This window comes from Diplotaxodon limnothrissa, linkage group LG22 (assembly GCF_057381915.1).
Source record: "Diplotaxodon limnothrissa isolate DT_005_m linkage group LG22, D_limnothrissa_male_GT1.1, whole genome shotgun sequence".
Taxonomy (NCBI): domain Eukaryota; kingdom Metazoa; phylum Chordata; class Actinopteri; order Cichliformes; family Cichlidae; genus Diplotaxodon; species Diplotaxodon limnothrissa.
Window position 1 is genome coordinate 13446472 of NC_140616.1, and position 17419 is coordinate 13463890.

The 17419-nt window shown below is 39.4% G+C and overlaps 3 protein-coding genes and 1 non-coding gene across 5 annotated transcripts in view; all 4 read left to right on the plus strand.

The window, feature by feature from the left end:
* ash1l (ash1 (absent, small, or homeotic)-like (Drosophila)) overlaps positions 1 to 3185 on the plus strand; it is a 32332-nt gene extending 29147 nt beyond the window's left edge. For both annotated transcript variants that reach the window (XM_085346953.1, XM_085346952.1), the window contains exon 27: positions 2213 to 3185. In XM_085346953.1, coding sequence (XP_085203079.1) covers positions 2213 to 2304 — 92 coding nt within the window. In that variant the 3' untranslated portion in view covers positions 2305 to 3185. The remainder of the gene's footprint in view (positions 1 to 2212) is intronic.
* Positions 3186 to 5671: 2486 nt separating this feature from the next.
* On the plus strand, positions 5672 to 13793 carry lrrc71 (leucine rich repeat containing 71). Its single transcript, XM_085346745.1, has 17 exons — positions 5672 to 5735; positions 7523 to 7561; positions 7643 to 7765; positions 8480 to 8578; positions 8815 to 8890; positions 9001 to 9075; positions 9235 to 9303; positions 11207 to 11366; positions 11459 to 11542; positions 11682 to 11756; positions 11878 to 11973; positions 12054 to 12117; positions 12207 to 12277; positions 12377 to 12403; positions 12483 to 12591; positions 12839 to 12930; positions 13683 to 13793. Exons 1-17 carry the CDS (start codon positions 5672 to 5674, stop codon positions 13791 to 13793), a joined length of 1434 nt encoding a protein of 477 aa, XP_085202871.1.
* A 1177-nt stretch (positions 13794 to 14970) lies between these two features.
* Positions 14971 to 17139, plus strand: rps27.1 (ribosomal protein S27, isoform 1). Its single transcript, XM_085347036.1, has 4 exons — positions 14971 to 15005; positions 15629 to 15737; positions 15849 to 15959; positions 16889 to 17139. Exons 1-4 carry the CDS (start codon positions 15000 to 15002, stop codon positions 16915 to 16917), a joined length of 255 nt encoding a protein of 84 aa, XP_085203162.1. The 5' UTR covers positions 14971 to 14999; the 3' UTR covers positions 16918 to 17139.
* Positions 16554 to 16683, plus strand: LOC146609564 (small nucleolar RNA SNORA35). Its single transcript, XR_014905105.1, has one exon. It is a non-coding gene; the product is annotated as a small nucleolar RNA SNORA35 (small nucleolar RNA).
* Positions 17140 to 17419: the final 280 nt, after the last annotated feature.

The window sequence follows — 17419 nt, forward strand, 5'->3', positions numbered from 1 at the left end:
CATTAGGAATCTTCATTCTGGGATACTTGCCAACTGACCAAATCACTGGCATACTCATCATCACACGTGTGTAGCTGACTTACACTGTGTTTATACTGTCTTCTGAGGAGAGTTGGCAGTTAAATGCAATGGCGGATTTACCCCATGGACCATTTTGAGGGCGAGAGGCTGTATCAGCTCGCTTGTCAGTATTGATTTTACCCAGAGTAAGCAGATGGATGAGGAGCTTAAACATAAAGAAGGAAAGACAGTACTCTGAAGATGGTGGCAGAGGCAACCTACCTCGGGAAACCGGTGGTGTTCCTGTCCTCACTGCTCTGCTAATGCCGACTGCTGCAAAGAAGGGGACCTTTGAATGTCTCAATGTGTGGAATTACAATTCATGAATTGAAAGCTTTGAAAACATTGCCATCCCCGAGATGGTGTTTCATCAACAAAAGACCAAGACTGGCCGGACTGAACTCTCAGCTTCCCATTTGGCAAGTAAGTAAAACGTCATTTCATGCGCTGGATTATTACACGTTACCCACTACAATACATTTGATAACCCGTGATATAGAAATACAGCCAAGTTTTGTGTTTACTGTTGGTCGGACTCAAAGACAAAACTAGTGATTCTAGTTGCCCAGATAAATGCTGTTCACATTTCCTCCAGTCTTTACAAGAGAGGACAAGTTGCAAAGTTGGCACGACACTTGAGGCCACATTAATGGGTTAAAATAAGTTACAATATACCGGAGTTCCCTTTTAACACTTCATCTCACTTACTAATCTTAGCCTAACGTGAAAGATCCCCACTTAAAGACCATCAGAGGGTTGTTGCGGCGTAAAAAACCTTACACATCATATATCAGATCTGTCTGCTATGACAACCTCTTGCAAATAAAGTAGAAGCTGAAAGAAGCTTTTATTTAAGTCACAATGGGGAATTGCCCAGGATATGCTCATTTCCTAATGATTTGTCAGTCACAAGTTGTTAGCCAGTGAGCATCCAGTTTTACATTCAGATCCACCCCAGGCTCGTTACATCATACTTTAAAACACCAACATGGATATATGGTGAAAATAGTCAGCTTGAGGCCTCATAACATCACTTAACAAACTGATTGATGACGTCACAGTGACTACGTCCATCTTTTATAAAGTCGCTAATTACGCTACTTGATACTTTGTATCATTACCAAAGAAACATTGTAATCTAATTGCAGTTAACAATATAATGATATGCCGCCATATCAGCACAAATGTCTGTGCTCTCGCAGTTTCTTGTTGTTTTACAGTAAATTTGAAGTAATGTACATTCTGCTCTGCCGTGTTTGTCCTCTCTCCCACTTGGACTAAGCTCAGGCAGGTGGGCTGTACATGAACTATGAAAAGACACATTTTTTTAGTTTTTCTCAAGAATTTATGTAATGCTTGTGAAACCCAACTATTTGGCTTGTAGATGCAATTTGTTTCTGATAAGATAAGACAAACATTATTTATCCAAAAAAAAGGGAAATTCCAGCCAAAACATTAAACACACCCTGTAGTGGTTGCTAGTTTAGCCTACTGGGTTTAGCAAGTGATCCATATGCTGCAAGGCTAATGCAGAGGCCAGCGTTTGATCCACCCCAAGGCCATTTTTTACTGCCCCCCCCCCCCCCCCCCCCCCAAAAAAAAAAAAAAAGTAAGAAAAGCTCAATGGGAATAAATGAAATATGACCAAAGAAAAACCTCAGTATGTTTAAAAACTCCACAAAAGAAGGAGCTGAAATAAAAACAGATTAACTAAGCACCACAATAAATAGAACTCTAAATACAATAAATACTGATACTGTGGTATGAGGTCTTACCTGAGTTAAGAACATTACCTTACTACAAACAAATGATTAACATGTTAAAGCCAGTATCTATCCCATCGATGTCTAAGCCAAGGTACCAAAGCCATATTTGGTGGATACAGACTAGTAATCCATTACCAGTGTTAAATGAATGAGCTGCCTTAAGCGACCCTGGGAATTATTATTTTATGTGTACAACAACATCAGACTTAATTTTTATTGCTTATTAACTGTTTAACAGATTATACTTGAAGCATTTTTGCTTTAAAGTAACTTGCCTCCATGCGGCTGATTTTTTTTAATTATTTTTTTATCTTTAATGTGATCGCCCTGTGTCATCTATTTGTGTCCAAGCTGCTAATTTTCTCTCTCATTCCAACTTTCTCCAGCCATTGATGTCACTTATCTCCTTGAGGAAGGCGCAGGGCGGCGCCTGCGGCGGCGGGCGCTCGGATTCAGCGATTTTGTAGGCAGAAAATAATGTTTCTACGTGCCTGTCAAGCACACTGCCTTTCACTGTCATGAGCAAGGGGCAGAAAATGGAGAGACAGCAAGAAGGGAAATGAGCATTGTTGGTTTTCCAGCCATTAAGGACCACAATGCATCCCTGGGGGCCTCTTCCAGTTTACCTCTTCCAAGACTGTCGTCTCAGCTCTGAGAGGGGTGGAGGGTGTTTGGAAGCACTGACTTCAGGAGCTCTCAAGGAGCACAAAGAGAGAGCTGACCCAGGCTTCTTGCTTATTTAAGTAGTATGATGCAAAAACTTTCTTTTTAAAAAAAGAAAAAGAAAAGAAAAAGAAAACGAACATAGGAGTTGTAACCCATGCATTTAAATGCATTGAACATTGAAAACATGGGTAGATGAATTCCACTAGCAAGCATCTGTAATGAAATAAGTGGTACTGAATAAGGATGGATAGAGGGGGAGGGATGGATTAATGATTCAGTCTGTGGGGGGGATATGAGTGCTGGAGAATTGTTCCCCCTAGTGGAACCTAGCTGCAATGAAACAAATGTAAGGGATGAGAGAAGAACTGCCCAGGGGCTGTGGGGTGGGGTAGGAATGGCATAGGAGAAATGTAAAGTTGAGCGGTGTGCTCAGATGCTGCTCATGAGAAAGAGAGAACAAGGGTGGTGAACTGCACTTTTGGTACCATGGATATTGTGAAGCTCTCTGTAATGTATCTATAATGAAAACACACTAACACTCTCACAGTATTGGATGATGCAGTCTGGAAGAAAAAAAAAGAAGCAAGTCTATTATCTTTTTCCTGTTATACTGTAGTAACTCATTTAGGAACAGAAGAGGCCTGTGGCGTGTTTGTTTTATTAGAGTAAAGGGAGGGGGTTTGGGAAGATGGAGCGTGCGCGCCTTTGTCAGTAAAAGTGTCTTGTTCTTTTTTTTTTTTTTCTTTTTTTTTTTAATCGTCTCGTTAGGCAGTCCGCTTTGCCCCTCTTTTTTTTTTTTTTTTTTTTTTTGTGAAGTAAAACATAATTCACCAGCTTAACTAAATCAGGCGGGGAGGGTGGGTCAGGGGTGGGGTGGGAAGAGGGGGGAACACTGGCTCCAACTGTAACGCCTTACACAGCCGTGCTCTCCGACTGCCTTGCGTGTGCGAGTGTGTGCGCGTGGATACACGTTTTATTTTGTGTGTGCACTCTGCCAGAATTTCATGAAAATATACCTTTTTAAAAAAATCAAAAAAAAAATCAAGGGCTCGATGGCAATTAACAGTTTTAAGAAAACTATGGAAAAAACAATACTTAACATGAAATGTATCGTGATGGTCATATTTTCTTATATTCTGTGAGACTGGGGGGAGGTGTATACTGTATATTGGGAACTGGGGAGGGTTTTTTTTTTTTTTTTTTTTTTTTGTCTTTAAACTATGTTTCCTGGTTGCCATGGAGAATGTTTTCGAAAGAAATTGTGATATTTGATGAGATTCCTTTTTTGTTTTCTTCCCCCAAATGCCTCTGTTTAAAAGGGACAGCCTGCAATGTCCCGGTGCGTTAAACTGACAGAGATGTGACGAGAATGAGACACTGACAGAGAGAGGAGAGGGATCAGGAAGTTGTACAGTGCCAAGTTATGTAAATATACACACTTTACATTGAGGAGTGTCTCCAAAAGCAATATCTTGAAAATGGATTTTGTTTATTATTGTACTGTACAGGACTCAGCCCTAAATGTATTATGATTATTATAATAATAATATTATAATTTCTTCCGTTTGTATGACTATACTGAAGACACTTAAGCTCGGAGGAAAAAGATTTTTGTTTTTGTATTGTTTTTTCTTTTTAATGTCCAAGAAATCTCACCACCAACTGTCCTGACGACATTAAAAAAAGTAAGCTGAAGTTTCGTTGCCTATAAATGAAATTCACCTATGTACTGCATGAGCGAGAAGAATGTCAAACGGACACAGAAGGCATTGGGACATGACAGTGACTTGCCAGCGACCTCTTTGCCGCTGAACATTGTTAATATTACTTTTGAAGGAGAACTGCGCTCCTTGTTTTTTGCTGCAAAGTGTTGAACACTAAAAAAACAAACCAACATAAAAATGTTAAGATATTTTTAAACGGTGACAGAAAGAAAAAGTTTTAAAAAATAAATTTAAAAAAAGCTGTCGGCCCAATATTATGTTATTTTGGGTTTTTTTGCTTTGTTTTTTTCTTTCAAATAGGAAAATGGTTCCGTTTTGTGATAGCAGTCATTGTATGATGCTTGTACTTGTATTTGTGTGTTTTTTGTGCGATTTGTTTAGTTATTTTTAGACAATCACAAAATAAGATGCAAGCATTGTAAATGGCAGACTGGCGGACATTTTGTGATGTGTACAGTTTGTCAAAAAAAAAAGAAAAAAAACTTCTTCCACTCGTTTAAAGTTTGTAATTATGATTCTTAAGTCATGAAAAATGCTGTTGGTTTTTACTTTTTGTTTTATATTTGTTTTTGTTTTTTTTGTTTGTTTTTTTAATAAAAGCACTACATTATTGTGAATATACTTCATGGTGGTCTCCTTTGAAAACCCCTCATATACTTCACAAACACACGTTTACAAAAAGAATTATAAATACCCAATATAGATACTATTGTTCAGCCAAAACATTAAATACAAACCCTACCAAAATGGCTTGAATAAAACCAAAAGGCCTAATAAGCTCGAAATTATCCAAAAGTAGCTAAATTAAATAGAAAATAGTGAATACGGTGAGGTCAGTGAGTAAAAATGTAGATATAATCCTGTAAGGCGCTTGAAAATTTATGGAAATTTAACCAAATATGTAAAACTATAGTGCTAGGACATGGTGAAGATTTACCTATATACCGGTATTTAAGAAAAAGTATTCCTTGTGGTGGGTTAATATAAGGCTCTCTCAGCACTCCTGATCCACTTTAAAAAGAAAAAAATTACAGATGTGAGAGAGGTTATTTATGTAATTTAAGTATGTTTTCTGGACCTCAAAAACTCACAAATTCATATATCAAGTACGACAGACTTGTCAAGAAGTAAACGAGTCCTTCTCTCAGCTCTCGCGATAGTACAGTAGTTGACAATAGGCGAGTTAAACAACGTTTTCGTTATCGCTCTTATCGACTTTAGGGCCATACATACTATAATATTTTCACTCAAATATTTATGAATTATACTTTTCCAGTACACTGAGAGCTAAAGGTTGAAGAACCAAGAACTTAAATCTCGCGATACAACTTGAGTATCCATAGTAACGCCCAAAACGCCCTAACTGGTTCACAACGGCGTTATTAAACTCTCTGAAACGATATCGTCTTTAACGCTTTTAGCTGTGTGACTGTAATTGTGGTTTCAGGCGCAACCATGTCTAGAAAGAAAGACCCGAAAGATAAAACCAGCGCTGAAGACGAGGCCTGGAAAAGCGCAGGTTAGCCTGTTTTTTTTTTTTTTTTTAATCGAAGAATGGCAGCGCCTTTTTACTTGGACTGCTACTTAACCGTAGCTGTAATTTAATTTTTTGCCACATTATCTGAAAAAATATGTTGTTACTTTAAGCATTTGTACAACTTAGAATTTAACTTTTATTTCGAATGTAACGTTATTTGAAAATACCTGTTTTATATACTCATTCAAATTACGGTTGGGGTCAGAGGTTTGTATATCATGCGCTTGAATCTCATGGCAAGTTAGGGCTTCGAATAATTATTTATTTGAACTATTATTTTTCCAGGGTGGAATGATTGTACAACATACATCTTTAATGACTTTAACAAAACAAGTTGCACAAGATAGAACTTATTTAGGATTTTCTCTTGTCCACATAGAGTAGGTAAATTCTTGTAGGTGCATTTTAGGTGCATTTTAGTGAACCGGTTCACTAAAATGCACCTCCACCTAATATGTGGTTAAATGTCTCTTAGCAAGTTTATACTCCAGATACTGTTTTTTAAGCCATCTACAAGCTTCTGGAATAATTCTGGCTGGATATTTAACCACTTTTCTTGGGATATGTGGTACAGTTCATTTAATTTGGTTGATTTACTGCCACAGACCCAGCTTTTAGAGTAGGGGCTTGTTTCTTCGTTGGCATCCTCTCAATGGATTGCAATGTGAAACTGGCTTCCATGTGTACAGTGACACTGGTGTTCCAGCATTTTCCAGTTCACGGCAGACTTGAACCTAGGTGGTTTGTGGGTTATTCCTGAACATTCTTGGCAAAGTGGTGACACATCACATTTTTACTTAAATAAAACTGTGTTGGAATCTGCAGCTGTATAGAAATGGCCCCAAGAGATCTTCCCACCTTGTGAAAATCATCAGTTCTCTTTCTTAGATCTTCACTGAGTTCCATAGACCTATTCGCATTGTTCTGAGCATTAGTCAATCTAATGAGTGCTGTCAAACGAGTCCTTTTTATGCTGGCAAAGAGAAACGATCAGTTGTAATTATTCATGATCACTAATGAGAAGTTAATACGCCTTGGTTGTATTCAAATTTAAAAGACATTGTAGACCCTTCAGCACCACTTATGAAAAGATTTAAGGGAGTGTATGTATATATTTTGACCCTGTGTTGATTAGAGAAAATCCAAAATGAATTCAAACTTGTGGAGCCGGTGCTTGTTTTTGAAAAGCTATTAAAGATGTGTGGTGTACAATGATTTCACCCTGGAAAAAGAAAAGTTCAAAGAAATTATTAAAAGGTCCAAAGTTAACATGACATTCATGCCCATGATTAGCGTATGTGAACGTCTGACCAAAACTGTACTTTATATACTACTTTCTCATGTCAGCTTATTTTCATTATGGCAAACCTTTTTTGAAAAAAGCAAATTAGTAAATACAGGATTATTTTTTCCCCTGAAAAATGGAGCACATGATTAAATAAAAGTTCTTAAAATAAATAAAGTAAGACTTCAAGTTATGTGATCTCATTTTAGGTTTATTTTGAAACAGCTGCAGCACATAATCAAAGCAATCATAACAAGTACACAATAACATGTTTGTTCATCATGAGGTTTTAGTAAAATAAGTTTTCCTGTCTGCAGTCTCTCAAGTAGCACTGATTGCAGTATAGCTGTTTGTGGTAATCTAACACCACACATTATATAGAGATATGATTGACAGTGAAAACTTTTCATGCAATCAAAGTGAAAGTTTTTGATGTTTGCTTTGTGAGTTGCTATGTCAAGACTCTAGGCCTTTCTGTTTACAGGACCGACTCCAAATGAAACTCTTCCTGTTCAGACCTTCGGTAAGCATAAATATGAAGCTCTTCTACTTAGTGTGGTTGTGGTGATAGCTGAGATTTGCACTTATCCCCATTGCCCTACAGATGAATATCAGTGCACAGGAAATGCAGAGACTGACTTCCCTGCGCTGTGTGCTCTACTGAACGTGAAGGATATCCCAGCTGTTATTGCCAAGTTCCCAGCCTCCTCCGCCAGTCAAACTGAAGGTGTCACCAGTAAACAAGAGATGGTTCTGCTTTGAGTAGTATCACACTGACAGAGAAACAGAAAATAAAACAACAACAAAAAAAATCTGTGATAATTGTGACATTAGAGCAAGAAGGATCATGGGAATGTGTTCATGTTTTTGAATACTATATGCTTTGATTTGAATGTGTTTTCCACACATTACCAACATTTAGCGTTTTCAGGTGAATTATGGCTAACAGACCTAGCGTAGAAAAATATACTACTGGAGAGGCAGAGACTTAAAGCCCATATTGATGATAAAAATGTGTCAATTAATGAGAATGTATTGGCATCAGTAATCTAAACATTTGGAATGTTTCTGCACAAAATAATAAAACCTCTTGAGACCCAAGATCTTGTTTGGCATGCATGAGATGGAGCAGGTTGAGCAGGACAAAAGGTGCAGGGTCTCAGGAGGTTAAACATTACACATCTACAAACACAAAGAGACATGGAAGTAAGCATGACCATGAATGCTTCACTGGAATTTGTTGTTACAGAGTCACCAGGTCGTCTGTATTTCTTAGATTTCAGTCACACAGATATTGTAAATTATTTTACCAACCGTTGCAGTATTATTGTGGTCAGCATTATTTCGAATTACTCCTTGATGCTCATTCCTACAGTATAAACAGTAAATATAATTTATATGATCTCAGACTCTCTTACTAATAATAATTTTCCTCCTAAAGATTACCAGTTACAGACGAGTGATGCTTTTTTCTGCTCAAAGCCCTGCCTAACACTGGAGCTGGAGAGTAAAGACAGAGCCAGGAGCATGAAGGTTTCTGGTGAGAGGAAAAGAAGGCGAGGGTTTATAACTGTACTTGGCATTAATTCAACATTTAAAGAATTTGAGTTTCTGAGTCTGTAGTTATCACTGGTTACCTGCAGTCATATCATTCTATGTTGTGTGTAATGTCAGAGTTTGAAAGACATCATTGGATCTTGTTAATTGAGAAGTGAGCTCATATTATTGTTTGAAGCATGTGGTGAGAAAATGACTGGATATGTCATGAATGAACAGGATGGAGGGTGAATGAGCAGATTTTCCGAGTGCTAGAAAAGATGCTCCCCTCCATGAACCAGCTACAGAGCCTTGGGTGAGTAATGAGGTGCTGCAGGGAGGCACACTCCTGTTACAGCGAACGAGGTTACAGCTGTCACTGTTTTGTTCTTGTTTGTTGGTGTAATCTTGTCCACGGTTGTGCAGGTTTTGGCAGGCGGGACTGACAGATCGCATGGTAGTCGCCCTCATGAACACAATACCGCTGTGCTCCAGCCTCAGGTGAGCAGATACACACTGTCCCCCAAGCATTTTGCACCACATCACAACAGGTCCAAATGTGTTTTGACTTCATGCCAGGAAATTATGTAGAATAGCAGACAAATTTCGCTTTAGCACTGAGAGTTACTGAAACAGCCCCTCTGATTTGTGTTCACTTAGGGTTGTGGCACTGGAAGGCAATGTTCTTCCACAGCAGGGCTACCACCTTCTTCTTTCTGAGGACAGTGTGTAAGTAGCGTAACAGTCACACATGTAAACATGTTTGTAGTAGCCATTTGTTAAAAATCAGGTTCATAATCAAAACGCCACTGATGCACCGTGATTCATCCCAAGTTCAGGTCGTGCAGTGCATGGAGAAAATGCAGAAGCGCAAAAGCTACATCTCAACCTCTACAGGCCTCAGTTAGCATGTTAAATGTTAATGTTCATGACAGCAACAACATGGCAGCACAGCTTAGGTTTGCAAAGTTATGTCTGAACAAGCCATGAGACTTCTGGAACAAAGTCTTTTGGACAGAACACCAAAGTGTGAAACACAAATGTGACTCCCCTGCTCCCAAATAAGGGTAGTCTGTCGCAGGGTAACACAGAGAGACAGACAAACATTCACACTGCTAACCTAACCCTGGGACGAAGTTGGAGTACCCAGAGAGAACCTACTCATAGGGAGAACATGCAAAATCCACACAGAAAGGCCTGGCCAGATGGTGGATTCTAACCCAGGACTTTCTTGCTATGCAACAATCCTAGCCACATTACCACAGTCCAAACAGATTTATCTATTACAGAGTGGAAAACACTTGTTCATACAGCACTACTCTCCACAAAAACACACAGCTTAGACTGGTTGGGATGCTCAATACAAAAGTTTTGAGATTGTTTCAAGCTTATGAAGTGGAAATGTTTTGAAACACTGACCCAAAGTATAGAGCTTTGTTTACAATAGTGCAACAGAATAGCATTAAGATGTGACAATAGCAAAAGCCGCCAGTAGGTGTCACTGTGGAGATGGGTGTCACATTGTTTTTGACAGTTCTGACAAAAACTGCTTCAAATGTTTCACAAAACCTCGCTTTATCCATCACGAGAATTAGAAATCCCTTTGTCAGGTCATAATTTAAAGTCGGCGCTTCTAACCTTCCAATAATTGAAAACACAGAGAGAAAAAAACTGAACAGCAGAGAGGAGAGAAAACAATACAAGTCATATAAAATTATGAGCTGGGTCATATTGACTCCACCTTATATCACTCTCCTCCACAAGAAATGCCTGATTTATATGAGATAAGACATCTGCCATAGTGTTATCAGTCTCCTTCAGATGGTGTACTCAGTGTTGAAATCTTGCAGCAATAAGGACCTGCATCATTGTTACTGAGCATTTGAGATATAAGCAGGGGATTGTGGTCATTGTGATCATCAGCGGAGCTGGTGCTGGAACCAAAGTACACCTCAGAATGTTGCATACCCAAAAGTAACGCTAAGGTTTCTTTCTCAGTTGTGCTCTAAATCATTTGGGGTTTCTTGAATTTCTTTGAAAAACAGCATACTGGATGATGAACACTTCTGTCAACCTCACTCTAATTTACTGTACCTGCACCATAAGCACTGGTGTCACTCTCTAGTTTAAAGTCATGAGCGTAATGCACAGCGGTTTCGGCAGAAACCAGGCATGGTGGTGGAGAGGTGATGATTTGGGCTTATTTTGCAGCCACAGGACATGGGCATCTTGCAGTCATTGAGTAGACCATGAAGTCCTCTGTGTACCAAAATATTCTGGAGTTGCCGTTTATGGTGTTTCTATAAGCTAGTGAATTGTGGCGTGTCGTTATTTTTTCACAGAACTGCATAGAGTCCTCATTTTTTCACTGTACCTGACAACAAAGTCCCCCCAAAAAATAAAATAAAGAAAAATCTTTTTAAAGCAATTTTGACAAGTGAGTAAGAAAATAAGCCAAAATAAAGCAAAGTAGCTAACAAAAAACATCTGCAAAAATGAAACTTTCAACATATTATAATTCTTAAACAACAAATTAATAAATAGCGACCGCAATGTTGGAAAACCCTCTTCCTGTATTTACACACCATTCTGCACACAAGAGCAGTTAATGTCATGCGTTTCTTTGATCCAGCCTCACTCACTTGTCTCTGAGAAATAACCGGATAGGAGTTGAAGGCGCTCGCCTGATTGGTTCAGCGCTTTCGACAGCCAGGTCTGCCAACAAAAACCTCCTGTCACTCAACCTGGCGTTCAACCGTATATGTGATGCAGGTGCTGCACTTATCGCTCAGGTATAACCCAGAACTGATGGCATATTCCCTGGTGTATGTCCCCTGTGTGACCGCTGAGCTGATGTCTCTGTCGCCGTCCTGTTTTGCCTCAGGGCCTGCGGCTGAATCGTACTTTGCTCTTTCTCTCGCTGTGCAACAATCAGGTTGGAGATGCAGGAGCTGCTCAGCTGGCTGCGGTATCAATTTACATCACAGAGTTTAACTGACAGATAATGCATTTAAATTAGCAGTTAAAATGTCTTAAATCATATTCATCTTATTGCATTATGTAATGTAATTTAATAAGCCTCCAGTGCTTGCTACTCCCCTTTTCAGGTACTTCGTGAGTTTGCCTTAACTCATGATGAAATAGTGGAGAGGAGGAAGCTGCTTCTGAAAAGAGTGCAAGCTGTAAGAGTGGCAGTGTCATTCACTGAACTGACTTTAATAACTAAGTGCTCTGAATAGCACTGCTTTCACAGCACATGTAGTTAAACCGCTTTCAGGTTTATTTTTGATCTGTTTTTTTCAGGCTTTAGTGAAGGATGAGCCTCTCCAAACATTAGCTGGCAGCACCACCTCACTGGGTGGCAACAAAGGAGAGACCACAGGCACTCCTAAAAAAAAGGTTTCATGTGAAAACTGACTTTTAGCAAATTCTTAAACTAGTGTGTGCTGCAAATCTTGTGCTATTGATTCTTATTACAGGAAGCAACCAGAAAAGACGAGAAACCGGACGCCAACAAAGACAACCAAAAGCCAAACAAGAAAAGTAATCGCTCCTGTCGCACCTGAAACACTTGTTCTGTTCTCTGAGAGATGACAGCTGTGTTTATCGTTTATCCCTGACATCTTTTCTAGCCACTGATACAAGAGCGTTTCAGGCTAGAGGTGGAAAGGCAGAGGGCAAAGAGAAGCAACATGCAGAAGAGGTAACGTTTTCTGTTTGCTGAGCATCATGTGGATGCACAACACAGTATAAAATTTCACTGGTTTCACTTTGTTTTTTTTTCTTTTTTTTCCCCCTGCAGGATACATCAAATACTTGCCTGAATAAGGTTTGTTTGATGCAACATTTTGTGAAGCAAAAATATAATTCTCAATGATGGCGCTGATCTGACGGTTCTCCGTGAGCAGGCAGAGTTGGTGGATCCAGCAAATCCCCTGCTGCACCCGTCGGTGGATCCCAGGGACGGACAGGTCTTCATGTCCGGAAACACGACTCTTGTTTCCCTCAACCTGGCAGGTCAGCAGCTGTGGTGCATTTATCTGTGCTTCTCAGGAAAGTCAAAGCACAAAATCAAAGTCAAATTTATTTATATAGCACATTTAAAACCACAACTGTTGACCAAAGTGCTGTACATTTAAAATAATCAAAAGAGATAAAAACAACTACTGTTAGATTTGATGGCAGGACTTGTCTTTGACTTCTTGCAAGTGTGAACATGCATTATCAGGACTGAAATAAAGTCTTTTGGTGTGTGTTTGTGTAGGAAACAGAATCACAGAGAAGTCGCTGCCTCACTTTTTGGCGTCACTTCAAGCGCAGGGCAAGGGTGGAGGTCTGCTGCGTCTCTGTCTGCAGGTACGTAGCACTCACAGGGCACTCAAGTTGACACTGTACGAAACGTATTAGAGCCACATGAAGTTTTAAAAAAAGAATTTTTTTTTTCTTTTCTTTTGCTTTTTGGAATTTTTGAGACTAAACGTGACATTTTAACATAAAAGTTGAATTTTGCAAATAAATCAGAAGATGACGTTTTTCTTTGTGTTTTGTGAATAAACTTTAAATGTCAGGAATAAAGTTGGCATTTGAAGGTGAATGTCACCTCTGACTCGCTCGCTTCATGCTCAGAATGCCAAAAATAGCACCTCCTTTCTGATCGCCACAAAAAATTGGACTTATTTTTTGACATTATTACTAAATGTTAAACTAAAAAACAAAGCAAAGCAAAAAGGCTTTCACATTTCAATTTTATTGATATGGCTCCAAGATCCTCCGCCTCTGTGTGTGGGCGTCTGTGCACAATTCCCCTGAACTGCATTTAGACAAAAAAATGACTTTAAAATCGTTCACAGCCGCTGTCATCACATTATTTATATTATATTATGTTTCAGCATTTATTAAAGTCTGTTTTGCTTTATTGCATCCTAGCTTTTAATTATTTTTTTTATCAACTAATGAAAGACTGAGTCTTTCATTAGTTGTTCCCATTTCATTCCATTTTACCTAAATATAAGTGCTGATTAATGTGAACATTATTTGCTATAATTTCTGATCTCTCTCTCTCTCTCTCTCTCTCTCTCTCTCTCTCTCTCTCTCTCTCTCTCTCACAGAGAAACATTTTCCCACCAGAAAATGAGCTTTACGTGAAGATAAAGGAAATGATGGCTGCCTCAGATCCAATGAAAAAAAATAACTCTGAAGAGGAGGGACTGGGAGAGTAGAGAGGCTGACAGAATGGGCCTTCACTTTGTCTTATAGCAACACAAATATGTGTATAATTGTATAATAATAATTTCAGCTGTTTAATTATTTGTCAGAATTAATTAAAGAGAATAATATGAGTGAACAGGGCAGCCAATCAGAACTGCGTAGATTAATTGTTTTAGTTAAGTCACCTTACAGTTACCAGCCATCACTCAGGTGACATGCACATTAGGTTTATTGGTGGTTCTAAATTGGTTATGGATAGATGGACATTGGGAAATGCTAGTGTCTTTGAGTAATACAGATGTTCTGCTACAGACTGTTTGTCTCCTGGATTTTGATGTTTTTTTCTCCAGGATCTGAACCATTATGGCTTCAGAATATGGTTAGAGGGATTTATATGATTTGTATCTCCTGGAATCAAACTGTGTAATCCACTATCCTGTAGTGCTGGGCTTTTAATTAATTAATATTCCATTCCGGTCCCATCATCAAACTATTCATTATTTTCCCTAAAAATAAATAAATAAATAAATAAATGTAAAAGTTCCAATTTTGGAGTTACAGCTCTTAATGCTTTTTTGTACTTTACCTTCCACATCTGCTCCAGGTGTTCCTATATTCTTTATTTTCCCCATCATCTTAAATTTATAGTCATATTAGTTTGCTTTCATTTTTCTGGTGTCTGCATCCCACAGTTTGACAACCGTTGCCTTGGATGGTTCTTCACATTTATGCCTCTTCTGATGCTGAAGGCACATCAGTGGTGTCATTCCCCGAGGTGCCACCAGGGGGCTGTCGAGGAAAATTAAAACATAAACTGACAAAGGTTTAATTATCGTAATTTACACTCAATCAGTCTAATACCTGGGAAATCTATACTATATTTTATTTGATTTGGGAATATCCATAACAAAATTGTACACTATGTTAAAAGCTAAATATTTTTTTTACATATGATCAATAGTGTTTATTATTATTATTGCTATTATTATATTTATTATTACATATTATATGCGTTTGCCTTAAAAAGTTAAAGAAAATTTATCTTAAATAAATAAAGGCCTGAAAAGACTAAACAAGGCGGGTTTTCGACCTCTCCAAAATGGCTGCCATATCCTGATAAATTCGTCACGTCCGGCTAATGCTCAAAGGAGCTACCAATATGAACCTCTTGCTTCCGGTAATGCCTCCTTTTCGGCAGCGGCTATTTCCTCGCCAACATGCCAGTGAGTATAGACAGGCAGTATCGAAATGACATTTTTATAAGTTAACGGGCCTTCAGGGAGTCACCGCACGGCTCAACGTGTACATGAGAGACCGGCGATTCGATCGGTGCCGGTTTGAGACATATAGCCGGGTTTTGGACTGAGTTTGGCGGGACTAAATGTTCCCATTTGGGCGCATTTGCGAGCGCATTGTGATACAAGATGGCTGCGCACACACCGCAAACATGGAGCCAGTTCAACGACCGATGATACAGCCTCGAAAACCCAATATTCAGAGCTATATTTTCGCTTTGCTTGGTGTCTTTTAGAGTGGCCATCGACGTATTTTACCGAGGATGTTTGACTATTTGGGGAACAATTCGTGATCGATGTAAATGCGCACGTTGGGTTACCTAATCCAAGAAATGTAGGCCGATCGTGGAGCCTGAACGTGCACGTAGCACGAGCAAAACATGGCAACTGAAGCGTTTTTAAGCTAAATAATAAAGCTAAATGTCCCTGATAAAGCGCCCTTTCTTTTGAATTTGATAGCTTGGTATTTTTATTTAATTTTCTCTAATTGCTCTCTATGAGTTGAATAACGCTTACCCTCTTTTATTTCCTCATTTTCTTAAATCTTGTAGCTCGCAAAAGACTTGTTGCACCCGTCCCCTGAGGAGGAGAAGAGGAGGCACAAGAAGAAGCGTCTTGTTCAGAGTCCCAACTCTTACTTCATGGATGTAAAATGTCCAGGTACGCTTTCTGTACACACACACACACAGGTCACCTGGGGTTTGAGTTTTACCTGTGAGCGTTTGCGGGGGTTTGAGTTTTGGATTATCGACCATTGTGATTGTTTTGCAGGATGCTACAAGATCACGACGGTGTTCAGCCATGCTCAGACAGTCGTGCTGTGTGTGGGCTGCTCTACAGTCCTGTGTCAGCCCACCGGAGGCAAAGCACGTCTCACAGAGGGTCAGTATTCATCTACAGCAGGGGTGTCCTCCGATGGCATTCAGTGGCCTGCTGATATAAACACAGACTGTATCATGCATTTTTTTTAAATCTATTTTGGGGGGTTTGTGGTAGAGGCAGAAATATCTAGAATGGGGATGATTTTTGCACTTTTAATGGGCATGCCACTAGACGAATTACAGGAAACGTGAGCCTCAGGCTGGGGTGTTCGTCCTGTCACCCATTTTTCCCCTGTGCCAGAACTTTAATACGCTTTTAGTGACTGAGGTTAGTCACACATCCAGACTCTGTTTTACTGGTAATACCAAATTCGTTATCAAAGTGATGCTGCTATGTGTTATTCCAAACTGGAATATAGTTACGACTGGAATAATTTCAGACATTTAAAGCCTGGAATAGCAGATAGGCTACAGAACTATAGATGTCATCAAATAGCATTCAGAAAGTGCAGGACATCAACATCCAGGAGCTGATTTAGCTCTTTATGAAAAATAATGCTGTTGTCTTGTTTCTTACTGACAGAGGTGGGTGTCATTAATCTGGAAATGCCGATACAATTTTGTGTGTTGTTTCTAAATCATTATGACGTTTTGGCCGCACTGCTAAGTGACTGGACTTCCTCTGTCGTGGTCTTGCAGTCTCATTCCGGTGCCAGATCAACCTCAGTTTGCAGAAGGGTTGAGCTAGACTACTGGCTCCCCCCTTTCGAAGGCTGAGAACAGATTATTTACCGCCCTAAAGCTAGTGAGAGTGCAGATTTCAGGGTGGCTTGTTGAATTAGTGTACAGGGAATGGGGAAAATTAAAGCTGACCTAATCAGTCACATGACTGAAAGCAATGACTCTTGTATTGGTGCTGTGCAGCACAATGGCAGCATGCTATGCTCTGCATTAATCCTGTAGCCTGACTGTCATTGTCTCTTTTGGCAGGGTGCTCATTCAGGAGGAAGCAGCACTAGCTGTCCTCCCCGGAGCTGAAGGGGAGAGGAGGGGATGGACCGGTTGATATCAGCGCCTTCGAGACGGCAGCGGCGGCGGACCCTGCGGCCCGATCGGAAACGAGATCTGGAGGCTTAACGGGACAGCAGATGGATTTCCTCTGTTAATGTTGACAGATGGTTTGTTGCTGTAACTCCACCCTCCAACCCTGTCTCTCTAAATAAAATGTTGTTTTGGCTAAAGGAATGGTTTGTGTGTCGTTGTTGTTTTGTTATTTTAAGCTGGAAAATAAAGGTTGTGTTGTCACCTTTATGATAAAGTAGTTCAGGTTACGGTTGGATTTTTATTACAATAGCAAATTGCTGGACTTTATACACATTTTATTACACAATCAGAAAGATGCAGCATTTACAGAATAAAAGCTGGCTTAGTTTATGCATTTAGTGGAGCTAAAAGTATCTCCTGGTTATTTTGATCATGGACAACCTAAGAAGGTGAAATATTTCAGAAGTCCACATCTGA

Coding starts and splice junctions, on each gene's coding strand:
- rps27.1 (XM_085347036.1), top strand. Junction 15,738..15,848: donor CATGGATGTAAAATGTCCAG/GTACGCTTTCTG, acceptor ATTGTTTTGCAG/GATGCTACAAGATCACGACG. Junction 15,960..16,888: donor CAAAGCACGTCTCACAGAGG/GTCAGTATTCAT, acceptor CTCTTTTGGCAG/GGTGCTCATTCAGGAGGAAG.
- lrrc71 (XM_085346745.1), top strand. CDS start 5,672: ATGTCTAGAAAGAAAGACCCGAAAGATAAAACCAGCGCTGAAGACGAG. Junction 11,974..12,053: donor CAGGCACTCCTAAAAAAAAG/GTTTCATGTGAA, acceptor TTCTTATTACAG/GAAGCAACCAGAAAAGACGA. Junction 12,931..13,682: donor TGCTGCGTCTCTGTCTGCAG/GTACGTAGCACT, acceptor TCTCTCTCACAG/AGAAACATTTTCCCACCAGA.